Source organism: Pimephales promelas, chromosome 11, assembly GCF_988280905.1.
Source record: "Pimephales promelas chromosome 11, fPimPro1.hap1.1, whole genome shotgun sequence".
Taxonomy (NCBI): Eukaryota; Metazoa; Chordata; class Actinopteri; order Cypriniformes; family Leuciscidae; genus Pimephales; species Pimephales promelas.
The window spans coordinates 18,106,826-18,124,681 of NC_142779.1; the positions used below are offsets into that span (position 1 = coordinate 18,106,826).

General features: G+C 37.6%; 2 protein-coding genes across 2 annotated transcripts; both read left to right on the plus strand.

Annotated features, from left to right (window-relative positions):
- Positions 1-1,823: 1,823 nt before the first annotated feature.
- On the plus strand, positions 1,824-6,762 carry LOC120479810 (cytosolic 5'-nucleotidase 1A). Its single transcript, XM_039672594.2, has 6 exons — positions 1,824-2,016; positions 2,277-2,444; positions 4,811-4,940; positions 5,313-5,435; positions 5,578-5,762; positions 5,864-6,762. The coding sequence occupies exons 1-6, from the start codon at positions 1,894-1,896 to the stop codon at positions 6,233-6,235; spliced, it is 1,101 nt and encodes a 366-aa protein (XP_039528528.2). The 5' UTR covers positions 1,824-1,893; the 3' UTR covers positions 6,236-6,762.
- Positions 6,763-7,603: 841 nt separating this feature from the next.
- On the plus strand, positions 7,604-10,123 carry rdh14a (retinol dehydrogenase 14a). The gene is made up of 2 exons (XM_039672595.2): positions 7,604-7,982; positions 9,429-10,123. Exons 1-2 carry the CDS (start codon positions 7,740-7,742, stop codon positions 10,044-10,046), a joined length of 861 nt encoding a protein of 286 aa, XP_039528529.1. The 5' UTR covers positions 7,604-7,739; the 3' UTR covers positions 10,047-10,123.
- The last annotated feature ends 7,733 nt before the right edge of the window (positions 10,124-17,856 follow it).

Here is a 17,856-nt window from a genome sequence, read left to right on the forward strand (position 1 = left end):
CACAATATTAAGGGGGTATTTTTTTTAATTTATTTTATTTTTAAAGCTAATTATAACAAGTCTAGAACAGAATTTGTTAACATTTTTAACTGGACCAGAGCTAACATGATGTATTTTTATTACCTACTGTTATTAAATATTAAAATATGCTGTAACAAAAAAAAAAAAAAAAAACACTTTTGAAAATTCTTTCATCATTTACTCACCCTCATGTTGTTCCAAACCTCTATGTGTTTATTTGTTCTGCTGTACACAAAGGAAGATATTTGGAAGAATGTTTTAAGCAAATAGATCTCAATCCCCATTGACTACCATAGTAGGAAAAAATACATACTAGTCAATGGGGATTGAGATCTGTTTGATTAAAACATTCTTCCAAATATCTTCCTTTTGTGTAGAACAGAACAAATAAACACATAGAGGTTTGGAACAACATGAGGGTGAGTAAACCATGATAGAATTTTCATTTTGGGGTGAACTATCCCTTTAACAGCATCAAATTGGAGGATAGAGTGTCAGTAATGTATAATAATAAGATTAAACATTACATTTTCAGAGATGCCATTGTCTAGCTGTTTAGTTTAATTAATATCTGTGTAATCAATTTGATGATAATCGCTAATGACGGTAAATTGCAGAATTAAATAATATTTTTGAATAAAGTTAAATAGGCACAAGTTAATTTACATTTGACCACAGTTACAATATTTACATGTTTATTCCTCAGTCAAATTATGTTAACTTTAAGAATTACGGAGAAAAAAACGAGACAACACAGACTCATATCAACAATACTAGGCCATCTTGGTTAATGTTTCAGAAAAGTTAAAATGAGAAGGGTTACAGTGTTTCCATTAAGATTTTTTAGTAGTGGGGGCAGGTCTGTCCAAACAACAAACACCCCTGATGCTGAGCATATGAGCTGCTAAATGGTAGGCTACCCCTGGAGCCTGTTCCTTCTTTCTGGAGTCTGTTTTCACCTATACTATATATATATATATATATTTTTTTTTAATTGTTATGTTAGGGATTATTGATAGTCAAACAAACTTTTGAATGCCCGCAGCCCGCTCGCGGTGTGTTTTTTTTTTTTTTTTTTTTTACCCTTTTCCGCGCTATTCTCCGACATGCCTGCTTGCGGTGTTCTTCAATCAATCAACCAAAGCTGGTCGCGGGGGCGCCACCCTCGCCATCTTTCCATTCACTTCACCTTTGCTATTTAACCAGACAGTATAAGAAGATTTAACCAGAAAGAATGAGATGAGTGGGTCACGTGTGGTGTTTGTCAACATGCCTTTGAAGAGAAGTGAAAGTGACCGTTCGGCTAGTATCGATACGGGAAATTAGTATTGGTACCGTTCGGTATCGATAATTATAGAAATATCGATATTTTGGACAACACTACTATGTAATGCAGGTATCTTTATCCTATGCATGAAACTTAAGCTGAACTTTGTTCTCAGGAAAAGGATATTTTTTCCAAGACACATGCAAATAAGATGTAAAAAATGTAAGCTTCACCAAAATAATACATCGGCTACATTATCTATACACAATTATAGCTTCAGATAAATGAGCATCTAATCTATAGCTCATTATATAAAGGATATGTGTGACGTGCCAGTAAATGCTTTTGCAACAACAAATAAATTAGTATGCAGTGCCTTTACGGAGATGATTGTTATTTTTAGTATTTATTATTCATTTTGTTTTTATGATTGAAATTGACTGAAAAAAAAAAATTAAATGTAAATCATTATGCGAGACACTTGCCCAGGGCTGGTGACGTCACTGCGTCATGCTGATGCTGAGAGGTAGCCTATTCAACTAACGTTACCGCAGAGAAGGGACCCAGGACACAACAAGTCGAGTATCTGTCCCTGCCAAAACAATATGAGCAAACATGAAGACACTGAGAGAGGAGGACAGTCCAACTCCGGCAACAGCGAAGAAAAAGACTGGGCAGCTCTCAAAACATTATCTGACAACTCGAAAACAGCGAAGAAGCTCCGTCCGGTAAGCGATTGTTAGTGTAAACAAGCTGCGAATGACAGCAGCGTCTCTCCCATCCGATACCCAATCTAGAGTGATAGCGAAGGACGCGAAAAACTAGACAACATGTATAATCGAAGAAATCTGTCTAACGTTACACTGAAAGAGTTCTATTGCTGTAGATGGTGCGTCATCACTCCACTGACAGTGGCGCAGCACATATCTGGCCGAATAGAGCAGGTCGTCCACAGCTGTTGTAAACTTTGTCTGCTTTTGATTTTCAGCCCAAACCCGGCAACGCAGTGACCATTGCGGTGTCCTCGCGCACGCTTTTTAACATGGTGAAGGAGAGGAAGGTGTTTGAAGAGGAGGGGCTGGAGAGGTACGTCGCGCACCAGCTTGAGCTGGAGGATCAGCTTTTTACCCCAGGGGTCTCGTTTCCTTTCGTTAAGGTAACAACAGAAAACAATGCATGCTGATCATAATACTAGATTTCAAAACTGTCTAATCATAACACTCACTTTATCTTCGCCAGCACCTGTCATCTAAATCGAATTGAATTATCTTTTTATCTCATATTTTTCGTCAAAAACAAACCACTAAAATAATTAAAGAGGACTGTGCCTTAAAGGACTTTACTAAACAACTCAAAGAGCTTCACATAATGTCCTTCTTTCAACATTAAATGTTTTAAACATCATTAAAGTAGACAGAGTTAATGACAGAGTAGACAGAGAAAAGAGTTAAAATAAGTGAGAAACCCGAATAAACGGGAGGGTTGACAGCTATGTTTGTCTGGTCTTGAAAAAAAAATCCCGAGTCCTCAATGTCCGAGACCGAAACCGAAAACGGTGGAGTCCGAGACGATACAGAGACTATCAAAAAGTGGTCTCGAGACCAAGACCGGTCTCGAGTACTACAACACTAGATCCTCGTACACACCTGACGCTGGTCAGTTAAGCTGGTTGAAACACTACATTTACATTTTTACATTTATTCATTTAGCTGACGCTTTTATCCAAAGCAACTTACAATTCCTATATATGTCAGAGGTCACATGCCTCTGGAGCAACTAGGGATTAAGTGTCTTGCTCAGGGACACATTGGTGTCTCACAGTGGATTCGAACCCAGGTCTCTCACACCAAGGGCATGTGTCTTATTCACTGCGCCATCACCACCCCCCACCCCCACTATTATGACACGACTATATCTCCAGGACTATATCTGGGGTGGTGATGGTGCAGTGGATAAGACACAAGCCTTTGGTGTGAGAGACCCAGGTTCAAATCCACTGCGAGACACCAATGTGTCTCTGAGCAAGACACTTAACCCCTAGTTGCTCCAGAGGCATGAGACCTCTGACATAGCAATTGTAAGTCGCTTTGGATAAAAGCGTCAGCTAAATGAATAAATGTAAATATATCTCCTTGATAAATTAAAATAGCACTGATACAAATCATATGGAAAATATGTAAAGCAGCATGCTGGAAAACAAATGTGTGCTATCACTTTTGTTCATGGAGGGACTTTAGACCTTTTTATTGCAGGGCAGGACTGAAACACAGAGCATTACTGTGCCTTTACCAGGAACCCTATGTAATTGATTATTTCCTTTACGGTTTTAGATCACATATTATTGCAATAAACAACTATAGACCTTGTTCGATCTGCGTCATCAGTGTTTGCGGCGGCATTTTTGTTGACATAGAAACCACGGAAACTGTCAGTCTGTCAATGGACAAGCGAGGTAGTGTCGGGATTATCCATGATATTATCACTGTTTTTTTTTTTTTTTAAACAGCGTGATGGTGTTGTGTAATACACGGCTATTCTAACAACAGCAATAAGAACATCAGAGTTAGTTTTTATGCGATAAGATAAGGACTGTCAGAAAACGTGAAGGGAAGGAGACAGGGTTGAGACAGTGCAGGAGAGGCTAACGTTAGCTAGGATAAATAGGCTAAACTTTCAGCCAACTCCCCACAGAAAAGTCTGTCCCAACCATTTTCCCACAGGTTTCACATATAATCCGTGTGCGGTGTGTATACGGCACAGAAGCAGGACGCAAGTGCTTTAAATATGCTGCGTTTGTATAATATGCAAACTTTGCAGTGCATAACTGATCCGTGGCTGTACCACAAACACCCCGGTACTCACTATTTTTATTTTAACACATACTCATTATTTCAACAATGTAAGCCAATTATTACATGCATTACTTCTATATATTAAGTTGCTCAAGCAAGTGGTCAAATATGTAACCATGTACTTATATTAAATCACAAACATTTTAAATGAAAAATTAAAATTGACAAAAACAACCAACTCTCATGCCTTTTCTTTTGCACTTACATTTTAATACAACAAATTTTGCATGTCACAAAGCACTTGTTTTTCCACCTCCACGAATGAGACAAGTGTCGTTTATGTTGCCATGTTGAGGTAAATTGTAGTTTGTAGGTTATACGGATACTGTATGATCGAGATCGTTATAAATATCCGGATAGGTTACGGCTGGCAATAAGGACGGATCTTAACTTAATGCTATTATTTAATTTTGATGTGGGTCCACACACCAATCAAGCTTATCTTCTCTTGATACCGACGAGATGAAGCTCCCCCTCAACTCAAATCTGCGCGCTGCTAAGGGCAGCAGGACAGATGTCATGTCAACAATATGGCCGCGCTTAGCTACTTCCGGTATTTGCGAATAAGGTCTATAAATAAATCACAGTAGTGTTGACTACCGTGGATAATTTTAGGTATCCAAACCCACACCTTTAATAGTTACTTACTATGTGTTTTTCTAATCAACAGGCACTAATGAACGTAAATGCTCGTTTGAGGGAACTATACCCAGACAGTGAGGAGCTGTTTGATATTGTGCTGATGACTAATAACCACGCCCAGGTCGGAGTTCGTCTCATCAACAGCATCAATCACTACGGTATGGAAAGAAAACAGAGACTCGGGAGGAGAACTCAGAAGTCATACAGGATTGTCTAAAGCTAGTTTTCAACCAAACAACATATATTAGCCTACAATTTAGCCTTTGATAGCGATCAACATCATTTACTTTAAAATATTATTCTACATACACAGACCTAGATCAACAGGAAATATGTCAGCGCAGGCAGACAGAACAGGATTTGGCTAAAGACCTGTCTGGAAAAACTGTCCGTTTTTTTTTTTTCTTTTAAGGTTTACAGCACACCTGACAGGAAAAAGCATATTTACTGCTTTAAAAAAAAAAGCATTAAAGGAATATTCACTGTATGCTATACAAACAACAAATACATGAATTATCTTCTCTCTACAGATCTAAATATAGAGAGATTTTGCATGACGGGTGGAGAGAGTCCAATTGGTTACCTAAAGGCCTACATGACCAACCTCTACCTGTCCAAAGATTCAAAGAAGGTAAAGGAAGCAATCGAAGAAGGTAAATATATATATATATATATTTTTTTTTAATGAATGCATTGTGATATTACTGGCATTTTAATTTCAATACAGAAAAAACAATCTTGCTATAGATGAGCTGAACATGATTCTAAATTTGTTTTAAATGGCCATTTCTACAGGAATTGCCGCTGCCACAATGTTCACCTGTGACAGTGAGAGCGAGCTCAGTGACACGCAGCTACGCGTAGCCTTCGACGGGGATGCTGTTTTGTTTTCTGACGAGTCTGAGATTATCGTGAAGGAACACGGATTGGACACCTTTTTTAAGCATGAGAAAGAGTTTGAGAACAAGCCTCTTGCTCAGGTAAACTAAGACTGGTTGACTACTAATGTACATTATTAATTCTGATTCTAACATTTTCCCTTGTCATGTTTGGTGCTTTTCATCCTTGATTTGTCTCCTAGGGCCCCCTAAAATGTTTCCTGGAAGCATTGGGGAAACTTCAGCGCAAGTTCTATGCAAAAGACCAAAGAATCAACTGCCCAATTCGCACTTACTTGGTCACAGCTCGAAGTGCTGCCAGCGCTGGGGCCCGCGTCCTGAAGACCCTACGGAGCTGGGGGTTGGAGGTGGATGAGGCCCTTTTTTTGGCTGGGGCTCCTAAGGGGCCTCTTCTTCATAAGATCAGGCCACACATCTTCTTTGATGATCAGATGTTTCACATCGAGGGTGCCCAGGAGCTCAGGACGATTGCTGCTCATGTGCCCTATGGAATTGGACAGAAATATCATAAGGGGAAACGAATAGACACAAGTGGTGCAGAGGAAAAAAATTAAATTAGTTGATGATCATCAAAAGTCCCATCTCTTTACGTCCCTCATGTTAATTTTATTTATTCATTTTTGGTTGCTTCTGGGAATATTTTGAACTTTGATTTGTACAGATGGTTTAAGTTAAATGGATTGCTGTAAATATAAATACAAAGAAGCTACTGTGCTTAAAATGACCTACATATTATGTGTACTGTACTAATCTGACAGCACTGTAAGGTTAAACTTCAAACTTCAGCCTTTTCTTTTTTTAAGAGAATAATGTGCAAGTAGAAGTATTTACCAGCCATTAACCCTTGATCGTTCCAATTTTATATTATGTTTAATCAAGAGTTTACTATAGAATATTTATATACCTCAGGGAACACACATTTCAACTGTATTTGATTTATAGTGTGAGATTTTATTATCCAATGTAAATTTAAGGTTTATCTACATTATTTTAGATGTTGTATTTCAAACCTGAACTCCATCCTCAGGCAGTTTCCCTCACTATCAGGGTGTGGCCTGCCACCAGTGTTGACAGACCTTGCTGACAGACCTTGCAAAAATAATACACAAACTGTGCCAAATACACAAACTGCCCTGAGTAAATGATGAAATGAGGGCATGCATGTGGAGAAACAGTTGATATATTGTATTTAGAATATATTACCCCTTTTGTTTACCATAAAGTGTAAATGTCTCAAGTATATTTAATTTTCCACAAAAAAAAAAAACATTGTTGATCACTGTTATAAATGCTGGATTTGTTTATTGTGATGATAAATTAAATGAGTGATCTTATTTTTTGTTGTTTGTTTTTTTTTTTGTCTAAATAAAGCGGTTCAGTTTGTGTTTCTAAAACATGGATTTGACTAGAAACATGGGTTTCTAGGCCTAGCTGGATAAATAAAGGCTAGAACTACCCATACAAATTTGAGTTAACATACTTTACCAATTAGACAAACGTTTTAATAAGTTATCCACAGGTGATCATTCTCTCTTTGAATATAATATAACTTTAATACAGGCTGCCTATTACCTTCAGGTCTATTAATGTTAATGAAAATAAAAAGTAGTTAGTAGTAGGTGGAATCATATATATATATATATATATATATATATATATATATATATATATATATATGAATTATGGGGGAATTTCAAAGATTTTTTTTTTTATGTAGCCTAATTTGCCAGAATATATGTAATTGAATAAAAGGAATAATAATATTTACTTAGAATCTTACACTGTAAGCCCTGTCCATATGTGTAGGGATGTATGTGCTTTGTATTTTTACTGCTTTGTAAATAAAATAATTAACTAAAAAAGCAATACACAGGCATTGCGTTTGAACCCGCTACGACTTCTGGGTAATGTAGTTCAATAACATTCCGGTTACTTCCCACATGCGTGATTGTTTACGCCTACAAACCTGTTCATGAATTGGACGTTGTTGATGGCCCCAGAAGGATCAGCAGTGAAGCAGATATTACCCATAATTAACATTTTGATGAAGTCATCGATATGCTGCGAGGCAAAACTATTATCGTGACCGGGGCAAACAGTGGCATTGGAAAAGCCACGGCTGTGGAGCTGCTGCGGCGTCAGGGCCGGGTGATCATGGCATGTAGAAGCCGAGAACGAGCGGAGAAAGCAGCCCAGGAGATTAAGCAGGAGGCCGGACCAGAGCAAGGGGAACTAGTGGTAAAACTCTTGGACCTGGCATCGCTTAAATCGGTCCGTATTTTTAGCGAAGAGATAATCAAGGTAATGTACCAAACCAAGCAGTGTTTGTTAATCTTGTGTAGTAAATATACAAATATAAGTCACGCATAACATATTAGGACTGAATTGTTTTCGACAAGAAATAGGTGCACAATAAATACATACAAAGGGAGTGCACGCGTCAGCGTCATGCGGTTTTATGTGAAGTGAACTGCATGTTGCATGCTCGAGAAGTTTGGGAAGTGCACGTGACTGTGCGACGTGCGCGCGCAAGCTTGGGGAAAAAATGCCTTTGCAACTTTGTCTATCAACGTAATTATACAGTTAAGACCGTGCATAGTGAATAATTTCTTAATAAGGTGTTTATTTTTAAAAGTCAATTTACTAAAGATTGTAAATAATACATTTATAATTAAAAGCAGTCCATCACTTTTTGTATGTGTTCAAAATGTACAAAATGTTTAAGCTAGCACATCATAAATCCATTTTCAAAACCATGTTTTTGTCTGAATCACTACAGTAATCCTACAATTAGTATATTCTGACTATTTTAGACTGGTATGGGTCGTACCACTGTGGAGTAGCCCAGTACCTGCATGACTCGTCATCAATGGTGTTAACTTTGGTTTGAGAAGTGGGGGAATCCAAATTTCTGGATGTACATACATTTAGGGACTATAGTGATAGAAAAACCAGGAAATAAATTGATTAAAATAAAATCTGCCAAAAAGAATAGTAAGCTAAATGTATAAGAAAAATATGTATTACTTTCTCACTTTATAAAGTCAAAATGTTAGCCATTGATGTTTTGTGTGTAAATAAAAATGTTAAAAAAAACAAAACAAACAGGGGCACAGGCCCCCCTGCCCTGTCCCCATAAGAAATTACCCCATGCTCGCCATAGACATAAACAGAGTGAAGTAGCTCCGACTACAATGTTCTTCCGCAAGACACATGCATTTCTGTTAATTAACTTATATAGAGCACCAAAATTTACAGACTGCAGCTTCAAAATATTGTAATATTTATATAGTATATAATAATAGTTTTAAATAAGACAAAACTGACTCAAATCAGTTCAAGGTGGCTGAACTCCAGGAGTATGAAACTAATGAACAAAACCACTACTAGAGAAAACACATTTATGTAAATGGACTTGTTACAACTTCTTTTTTAACTAGCCCTGTCTACCCTATATATTTGTTATGGCATATTTATTGTTCTTCCTCTGAGAAATGGCCCATTTCTGATTATGTTCATTATAAATATTTAATTGTGTATTTCTCTTTTATCTATGGTTCATTTGTTTTAAAATATTGCGCATAAAGAAGAATAGGCAAAAAAAAAGGAGAGAAGAGTATTTCAATTAGAGTAGAATAAAGTTTTAGCAATTGTTAGAGTTGTGATTATTTTGTCTTGTCACGTCTTGTATTCTAAAATACTGCATACATTAACAATTTGGCATATCTGTTGTTGTATCTAATACAGGAAGAGTCAAGAATTGACATCCTGATCAACAATGCTGGAATCTACCAGTGTCCTTACACCAAATCAGAAGATGGGTTCGAGATGCAGTTTGCTGTCAATCATCTAGGTCACTTCCTGCTCACAAACCTCCTGTTGGACCTCCTGAAACATTCCGCTCCTAGTCGCATCATTGTGGTGTCCTCCAAACTTTACAAGTATGGCGAAATAAACTTTGATGACCTGAACAGCTCGCAGAGCTACGATAAAGCTTTCGCTTATGCACGGAGTAAACTAGCCAACCTTCTCTTCACATTGGAGCTCTCGCACAGACTTGAGGACACAGGAGTGACCGTAAACGCTCTCACCCCAGGGATCGTGAGGACTAACCTGGGCCGACATGTCCACATCCCGCTGCTGGTGAAGCCTCTGTTTAACCTGGCTTCACGGGCCTTCTTCAAGTCCCCCGAGGAGGGTGCGCAGACTTCTATCTATCTGGCCTGCTCTGAAGATGTGGACGGCATTCAAGGGAAGTGCTTTGCTAACTGTCTTGAGGAACAGCTGTTAGCTAAGGCCACAGATGAGGAGGTGGCCAAGAAACTGTGGGACATTAGTGAAGTAATGGTGGGCATCACAACCTGAATCTTACAAACTTAAGAATTGAATTCATGTACATGATTATTTCAGATCTGGCAGTAAATAAAACACAGTTTTTTTCCTTCAAGTATTTTGGAAAGACTTTGTCTCGAAAATAAAACGTGCAAAATGTACTCATGCTAATATCCACAGGAGGGAGCTGTTTTAGCTATTCATATTAACTTTTGCATTTGAAATAATAACCATACAGTTGCTGTGTGTGTGTGTATTTTAAATGAACTATTTATATTTTAACTTAAACTCATCTTTAGACATCCTGTGCCACATTTCAGTTCTTATGTTTTCCTGAGATAGTAATTAATCCTGGGAGACAAAGATTTCAAACGTACACAACACATGATCACATGTTGGTTAAGACTAGATACAGGCGTCTTTGAGCTTGCATGCACAGTATTGAATATTTCTGCCCAAATCCTGCTCTATTGTTTCATCTTTCTGCTGTTAGAAGTGAAATAATTAACAGTAACACTGCATTTGATTTTCACATCTCTTATGGAAGATCAGTGGAAAGGCATTCTCGGTTACAGTACTTAATAAAGAAGCATTAAACAAAGCAAAAGTATATTAGTATCTCTATTCTGAATATGCACTTTATTGTTTAAACAACATAATAAATAAATTTATTGTTTTTGTGGCACAATGATGATGATGATCAGTATCACCTCACGAAGAAAAAGCTTATAAGTTTAGGCCTATTTTTTTTTTATTGATGTGTGCAGAGTTTCGCCATGAAACGGAAGTTGTGTTTGTCTTTTCTTCCCTATTGAGATGTATACGAGTGAAGTGGAACAAGAAACAAAAAAAAAAGAAGGGTGGGACTTTGTCCCCAGGAATTCATTGATTGGATGATAGAAATTTGAGTGTTGCTAACTAAATGGACACGGAAATGAATCACAGGTTGCAGTCAGACTTAGTTGTGAAGAATATTAATTCCCATCCTTCTCCGAGACATACATCATGAAGAGAACAGATGTCGTGTCGTTGGGGGGGGAGATTAACATTTTTTTGATTAAAGATTCCGAGGGCATTTGAATTAAAAAAAAAAAAAAAATATATATATATATATATATATATATATATATATATATGATTTGCACGGATAGTTTATAATAAACACTGTAATTCTGTTAAAAAAAGAAGAATTGTCCATGGTGACCTTAAGTCTTTTACCCTCTGTAAAAAAAAAAAAAAAAAGAAGAAGAAGAAGAATTGTCCACGGTGACCTTAAGTCTTTTACCGTCTGAGAAAACAAAATATCTATAATTTATATATATTTTTAATAGGGAATGTATATATATGTATATGAAGAGTTCAGATGTAAAAGCCTCTAAATGCCATTTGAAATTTTCTTCTTTAATGATGATTTTTGTCAAGCTTGTATATTTAAGTTCAGTGATTTCACGTAAATGGCAATGATAATTACCTATTAATTGTTATTTAAGTGAAATTACTGAACTTAAATATACAAGTTCGACAAAAATCATCATTAAAGAAGAAAATTTCAAATGGCATTTAGAGGCTTTTGCATCTGAACTCTTATATCATATATATATATATATATATATATATATATATATATACACTCACCGGCCACTTTATTAGGTACACCTGTCCAACTGCTCGTTAACACTTAATTTCTAAGCAGCCAATCACATGGCGGCAACTCAGTGCATTTAGGCATGTAGACATGGTCAAGACAATCTCCTGCAGTTCAAACCGAGCATCAGTATGGGGAAGAAAGGTGATTTGAGTGACTTTGAACGTGGCATGATTGTTGGTGCCAGAAGGGCTGGTCTGAGTATTTCAGAAACTGCTAATCTACTGGGATTTTCACGCACAACCATCTCTAGGGTTTACAGAGAATGGTCCGAAAAAGAAAAAACATCCAGTGAGCGGCAGTTCTGTGGGCGGAAATGCCTTGTTGATGCCAGAGGTCAGAGGAGAATGGCCAGACTGGTTCGAGCTGATAGAAGGGCAACAGTGACTCAAATAACCACCCGTTACAACCAAGGTAAGCAGAAGAGCATCTCTGAACGCACAGTACGTCGAACTTTGAGGCAGATGGGCTACAGCAGCAGAAGACCACACCGGGTGCCACTCCTTTCAGCTAAGAACAGGAAACTGAGGCTACAATTTGCACAAGCTCATCGAAATTGGACAATAGAAGATTGGAAAAACGTTGCCTGGTCTGATGAGTCTCGATTTCTGCTGCGACATTCGGATGGTAGGGTCAGAATTTGGCGTCTACAACATGAAAGCATGGATCCATCCTGCCTTGTATCAACGGTTCAGGCTGGTGGTGGTGGTGTCATGGTGTGGGGAATATTTTCTTGGCACTCTTTGGGCCCCTTGGTACCAATTGAGCATCGTTGCAACGCCACAGCCTACCTGAGTATTGTTGCTGACCATGTCCATCCCTTTATGACCACAATGTACCCAACTTCTGATGGCTACTTTCAGCAGGATAATGCGCCATGTCATAAGCTGGAATCATCTCAGACTGGTTTCTTGAACATGACAATGAGTTCGCTGTACTCAAATGGCCTCCACAGTCACCAGATCTCAATCCAATAGAGCATCTTTGGGATGTGGTGGAACGGGAGATTCGCATCATGGATGTCCAGCCGACAAATCTGCGGCAACTGTGTGATGCCATCATGTCAATATGGACCAAACTCCCTGAGGAATGCTTCCAGCACCTTGTTGAATCTATGCCACGAAGAATTGAGGCAGTTCTGAGAGCAAAAGGGGGTCCAACCCGTTACTAGCATGGGGTACCTAATAAAGTGGCCGGTGAGTGTATATATATATATATATATATTTATTTATTTATTTATTATTAAGTGAATGAATGTATTTTGACCGTATTTCTGATCTACTGTATGTGTGGTACTGCCAATTATGAACTGTTTTCCAGTTAAATATTCTTAATTGTGTGTGTTTATCATGGTAATTTTGCAGTACTTTTTTATCTTTTAAAAAGGAAATGCTTTTGGGAGCCTTCTTGGTCTAATAAATAAATATTGCACTGTACAAATGATATAGTTCAGATTTTAACCACAGCTCAATCGGCTTTATATAATTGAAAAGTAGTCTGATGGTTGTTTTTGCGAGGCTCATTAGCAGAACAATTTTGGAATTAGAGCAATAGCCCGCTTTGCTTTCAGAGTTCACTTACTGTCTAATTAACCGTTCTAGGAGTTATTACAGTACAATTCAACAAAGAAAGTACACACTCCTCTCACCCTGCATCTCTTTCCCTCTTCATCATGATTGCCTTGAATGTTTTCTTTTAGCGTTAGCTGTCTCTGTGAGAATGGTAGCAGCCCTGATGGGCTCGTAATGCTTTTCCCACCTGTGTTTGCTATTAGGGCTTTTTCAGGATCATTTAGAATATGTTCCGATCAGCCAGAAAGCCCCTAAGATATCCCAGCATTCATCTGATAGCTCCCTGTGAAACAGGAGGTCTGGGAGTGCTTGGCCATAGAACCTGGAGACTGTTTGTATTTGAAATAAAGAAAATTGGGGAAATTACGAAAGTTAATGGCTTTAATGATGCGTTTCGAAACGGTGCCACATCAGCGACAGAATGCCAAGCTGGTAAACAAAGTGATGCTTTGATTACAATCACATTAAGTTGTTTCACCTCAATATTTTTTTCTATTTTGTCCTGTTTTTCCTCCTCCAGATATATCTCCAAAATATCACTCAACAAGCACCCAAATGTATATAGAGATTTGTGGCAAAGCCCTTGTATCTTATCTCGTGGTTTGGCTTTAGCTTAAGCATTTCTCCGGGTGTGCTGCTTTGCTCACCTCAGCTCTGCTCGGAGTACAGACCTGCAGCCAGCATCCTTTCCCACCGTTTGTGCTAGAAATCCCATCCAACTTAAACACAGAACTCCACTCTCGTTTATTATTCTGCGTGTTTGTTTTCTGTGATAGGGGGAAAGAAGGGAGATACGAACGCACGTTATTTTTCACAGTAAAGAGAGTTTCCAGCCTTGTGATTGTTGAGCAATGGAAAGCCTTGCCAGGTTGATGGCACCAGAATGTCTAAAACATTCAAAACAACCGTGTAATTTGATTCCTCAACTTTACAATTTTTCACAAAGCACTACTGCATTAAAAACAGACCTTAATTTATAATATAAAGAATACTATCCATTTGGATGAGTTAGTTAACTGGCTTGTCTGTTTTATAAAAAGGTAGGGTTAAAAAAAAAAGACTTAAGTACGTACGCACATTAAAACATTAAACGGTTCACCCAAAAATGAAAATGCTGTCAATTACCCTTATGTCATTCCAAATCCTAAGATTTTCATTCATCTTCAGAACACAAATGAAGATCTTTTTGATGAAATCTGAGAGCTTTCTGTCCCACCATAGACACAACTGACGCTTCAAAAAAATCCTAAAGAGACCGTAAAACTAATCCATTACCCATGTAAATACTATGTACTTATTTTAGTAACTACAATTACTGGGTAATAACTAGTACTAACCCTGAACCTACCCCTAAACCTACCCCTGTTCCATGTACTTACCTTATATTAGCCAGTACTTTCTGGGTAAGTACATTGTAAGTACACTGTAAGTACAGTACTGTACTGTAAAAGGAAGCGGTACCGAATCTTTTATGCACATTTAAACATTGATGAGCGAACATAAACAGAAGCTCATCAACCGAACCTGCTTGACGTGCGAGAAGAAACCTCAAACTTGCTGCGTGAGAATGAATCTCATTGGTTCTTGCTGAAGCTGCAAAAAGCTAACATGATGCTTGAGCTTCCTTTTACCACAACTGATGTGTAAAATGATTGTTTATGTCAATTAAAGCCTAAATTCATTCTGTTCATCATATAAAGCGACTGAGTCTCTTCAGAAAATTTGCACTAAAGTGCTAAATTCTCATGGATTAATTTTGCTATCTCTATATGAACTTTTTGGAAGTGTCGGAAAAAAACACAATTTTGTCAGTTGCTGTCTATGGAGGGACAGAAAAGCTCTGTATCATCTGAAGATGAAAAAATAAGTTTTTAAAATGAGTTAAAGTACAGTTAGAGGTTTTTTTTTTTTTTTTTTTTTTTTTTTTAAGTACTAGTATTAAAATAGTAAACTATGTACAACTTGTAATACTGATGCATTACAAATGAGAAACCTAGTTGTGTACTTAAAGTGTAGGCCTACTACTATACTTATAGTACACTTAAACATATAGGCCTACTTTTATATAGGCCTACTAAAAGTGATCCCAAGCAGTACTGAAATAGTACACTTACATGTACTACATGTACACATTGATTTTTAGTATACTTACATAAAGTATTTAAAATATACTTGAACATTACTTAAGTATACTTCTTTTTCGTAAGAGAGAGACCCCACCTCAGATCAAACCTGCAACCTTTGTGTTTTCAGCCCAGCCTGAACCGTTCCTCCAACCGACTGCACATGAGCTTTCAAAGTTTGAGAGAAAACACTTTCAATGGAACAAATACAGATCTGCTGGCACAGAAGCTAAGTGAGCAGTGAATGAAAACATCTTTTTAAACTATTTATTATTCTTTATTTTACCAGGTAATTTGATTGATTGCTTGGTCTTCTGGAGCAGTGACCTGGCCATGGGTTCTGTGTGTACAGACGTATGGCAAAGTCTTTCCCCTGAGGTGGAGCCCTGTGTTTTGACACACTCTTCAAAACAAAAAGAGTTTTTCTCTAGGTTTGGAGAAATATTTTGGTATGTAGCAGGATAAGGAAAACATTTCAGCATTATTCGATCACATTATTCACACATGGAAATGATTCCTGAGGTGTAAATCTTTTCATGGGAAATGTGCAGATTTCCTGAAGCCAAACTTAAACTGATAACTCAAGACATTTCACAGATTGTACTTGAAGTGCATTTTGGATGGTTTCCTGGGGTCTGGGTGTGGATTTATATGCTGACCAGACTGGTAAATCCAAAGATTCTTGACTAAAAGAACACTGTAACATTCAAAACCTCCCTTAGGGGGGGCAGCTGAAATTAAACAACATTATTTAAAATGCAGCTCCTGAATATTGTCATCCATTTGACTTCAGCATATTGAGATGTCATTCACTATGCTAATATAAAAGGCATGTTTCTTGTCTTAACAGGTCACAGTGAAAATCAGGAACGAAAAATGTTTTTTCATGCATATGATAAAACCTGAATTGCTACATCAGATTAAATAAAATGTAAATCACCACAAATAGAGTGATGTGAGTCCATGATGTCTGGAATCAAAGCAGAAAATATACCTAATAAAAGATGTAGCAAATCATGAACAATCATATATAATATATGACCTCTGAGAGACCTGTCATCTTTCTTACTTTCTAAAGCTTGTCAGCTTCCAAAACTCTCATCAGAACAGATGGGAGATCCTTATAATAATCCAGCACGGTATGAACTGTCACAGAAGGAGATCTCTGAGCTGAGAGCGTGTGGGAAAAGAAACAATCACGGATCCAAACATCATTTTACAGGAAACTCTTAATATCGCTCGATCAAGAGCTCTAAAGTGAGACCCTAGCCATTAATTGTGAACTCTGGGGCTCAATTTTGTCATGATTTACAAATTCCGAATATTGCCGCAGATAGAAATGTGGAAGGCAGGTGGGGGGGGGGTTTCTGTCCAAGTGCTTGTGAAAGTAAAAACATACGAAGCTTCCAAAACAAGCACAACTTTAGTTTTAAATCTCAGTCTGAGAATGGCTCAAGCAGTCCATGCAAATGAAAGAATGAATTTCGGATTCTCTGTGTGGTTTTGGTTGATTGCATGACCAGGATGATGATAGTACAGATAAGAGAAGAGTCATATTTTAGGGAGCCCCAGGACTTTTCAGGGTGGCCCGGTCAATATTGGCAGGCTTCCAAAACCAAATTTATGTAATGCAAATACACAAAAAGAATTTAAGGGAAAAAATGGTTGTACTGTGCGGTGGTGAGTCTTGGGAGAGACAAGAAACATAGGGAATATCCACTATGGAGTTGCCCATACAGGATTCATACAGGTCAAGTTAATCAAGTCAGTAAAAGTTTAAAATAAATGCAATTAGAGGAACCTTACAATTTAGTTAAATGAAAATTAAGTAAGCTACTAAAGCTTTTTGTTGCATGTTTACATTGTAAAATACTTTCAGTCCCCAAATCTGTGGTGGGTATTTAATGTCTCTATGCAGGTTATCGTTACACCAGTAGGTGTCGAAATTGAATTTAAAGGGGAGGGGTCAAAAACTCAGCTTCAGTCAATCTCATGTTAAAGGGATAGTTCACTTTGAAAATGATTTTTGATGTGTTTTAGCTTACCTCAAGGGCATCCAAGGTGTAGGTGTCTGTTTTCACAGCATTTTCAATTTTGACATTTTTCAGTCAAACCGTTGTTGTCTGTCAGTCATATAATGCAGGGTATGGGGGTCCACCTCAAAGAGCATGCACAGAGAAGTCAAAATGAAACATGATTTAATGACTCGTGAATGTAAGTACACACTGATGGCCTAAGACACGAAACAAGCGGTTTGTGTGAGAAAATGAACAGTATTTACATAGTTTTTACCTCTTGTTAACAGTCGTCGAACTGATCTGAATCAGATGTCCAACTGAACCGAACTGAACCGTCTCCAGACATTACGCCGGAAGTGATCTCTCACGCGTCTACATCACGCATTGTTTACACGGAGATTTCGGAAGTTTTACCTTTCACTAAAAATATTTAGATATACGGGAAATAACAATGGAAGACGATTTCGATATATCTAAATACGTTTA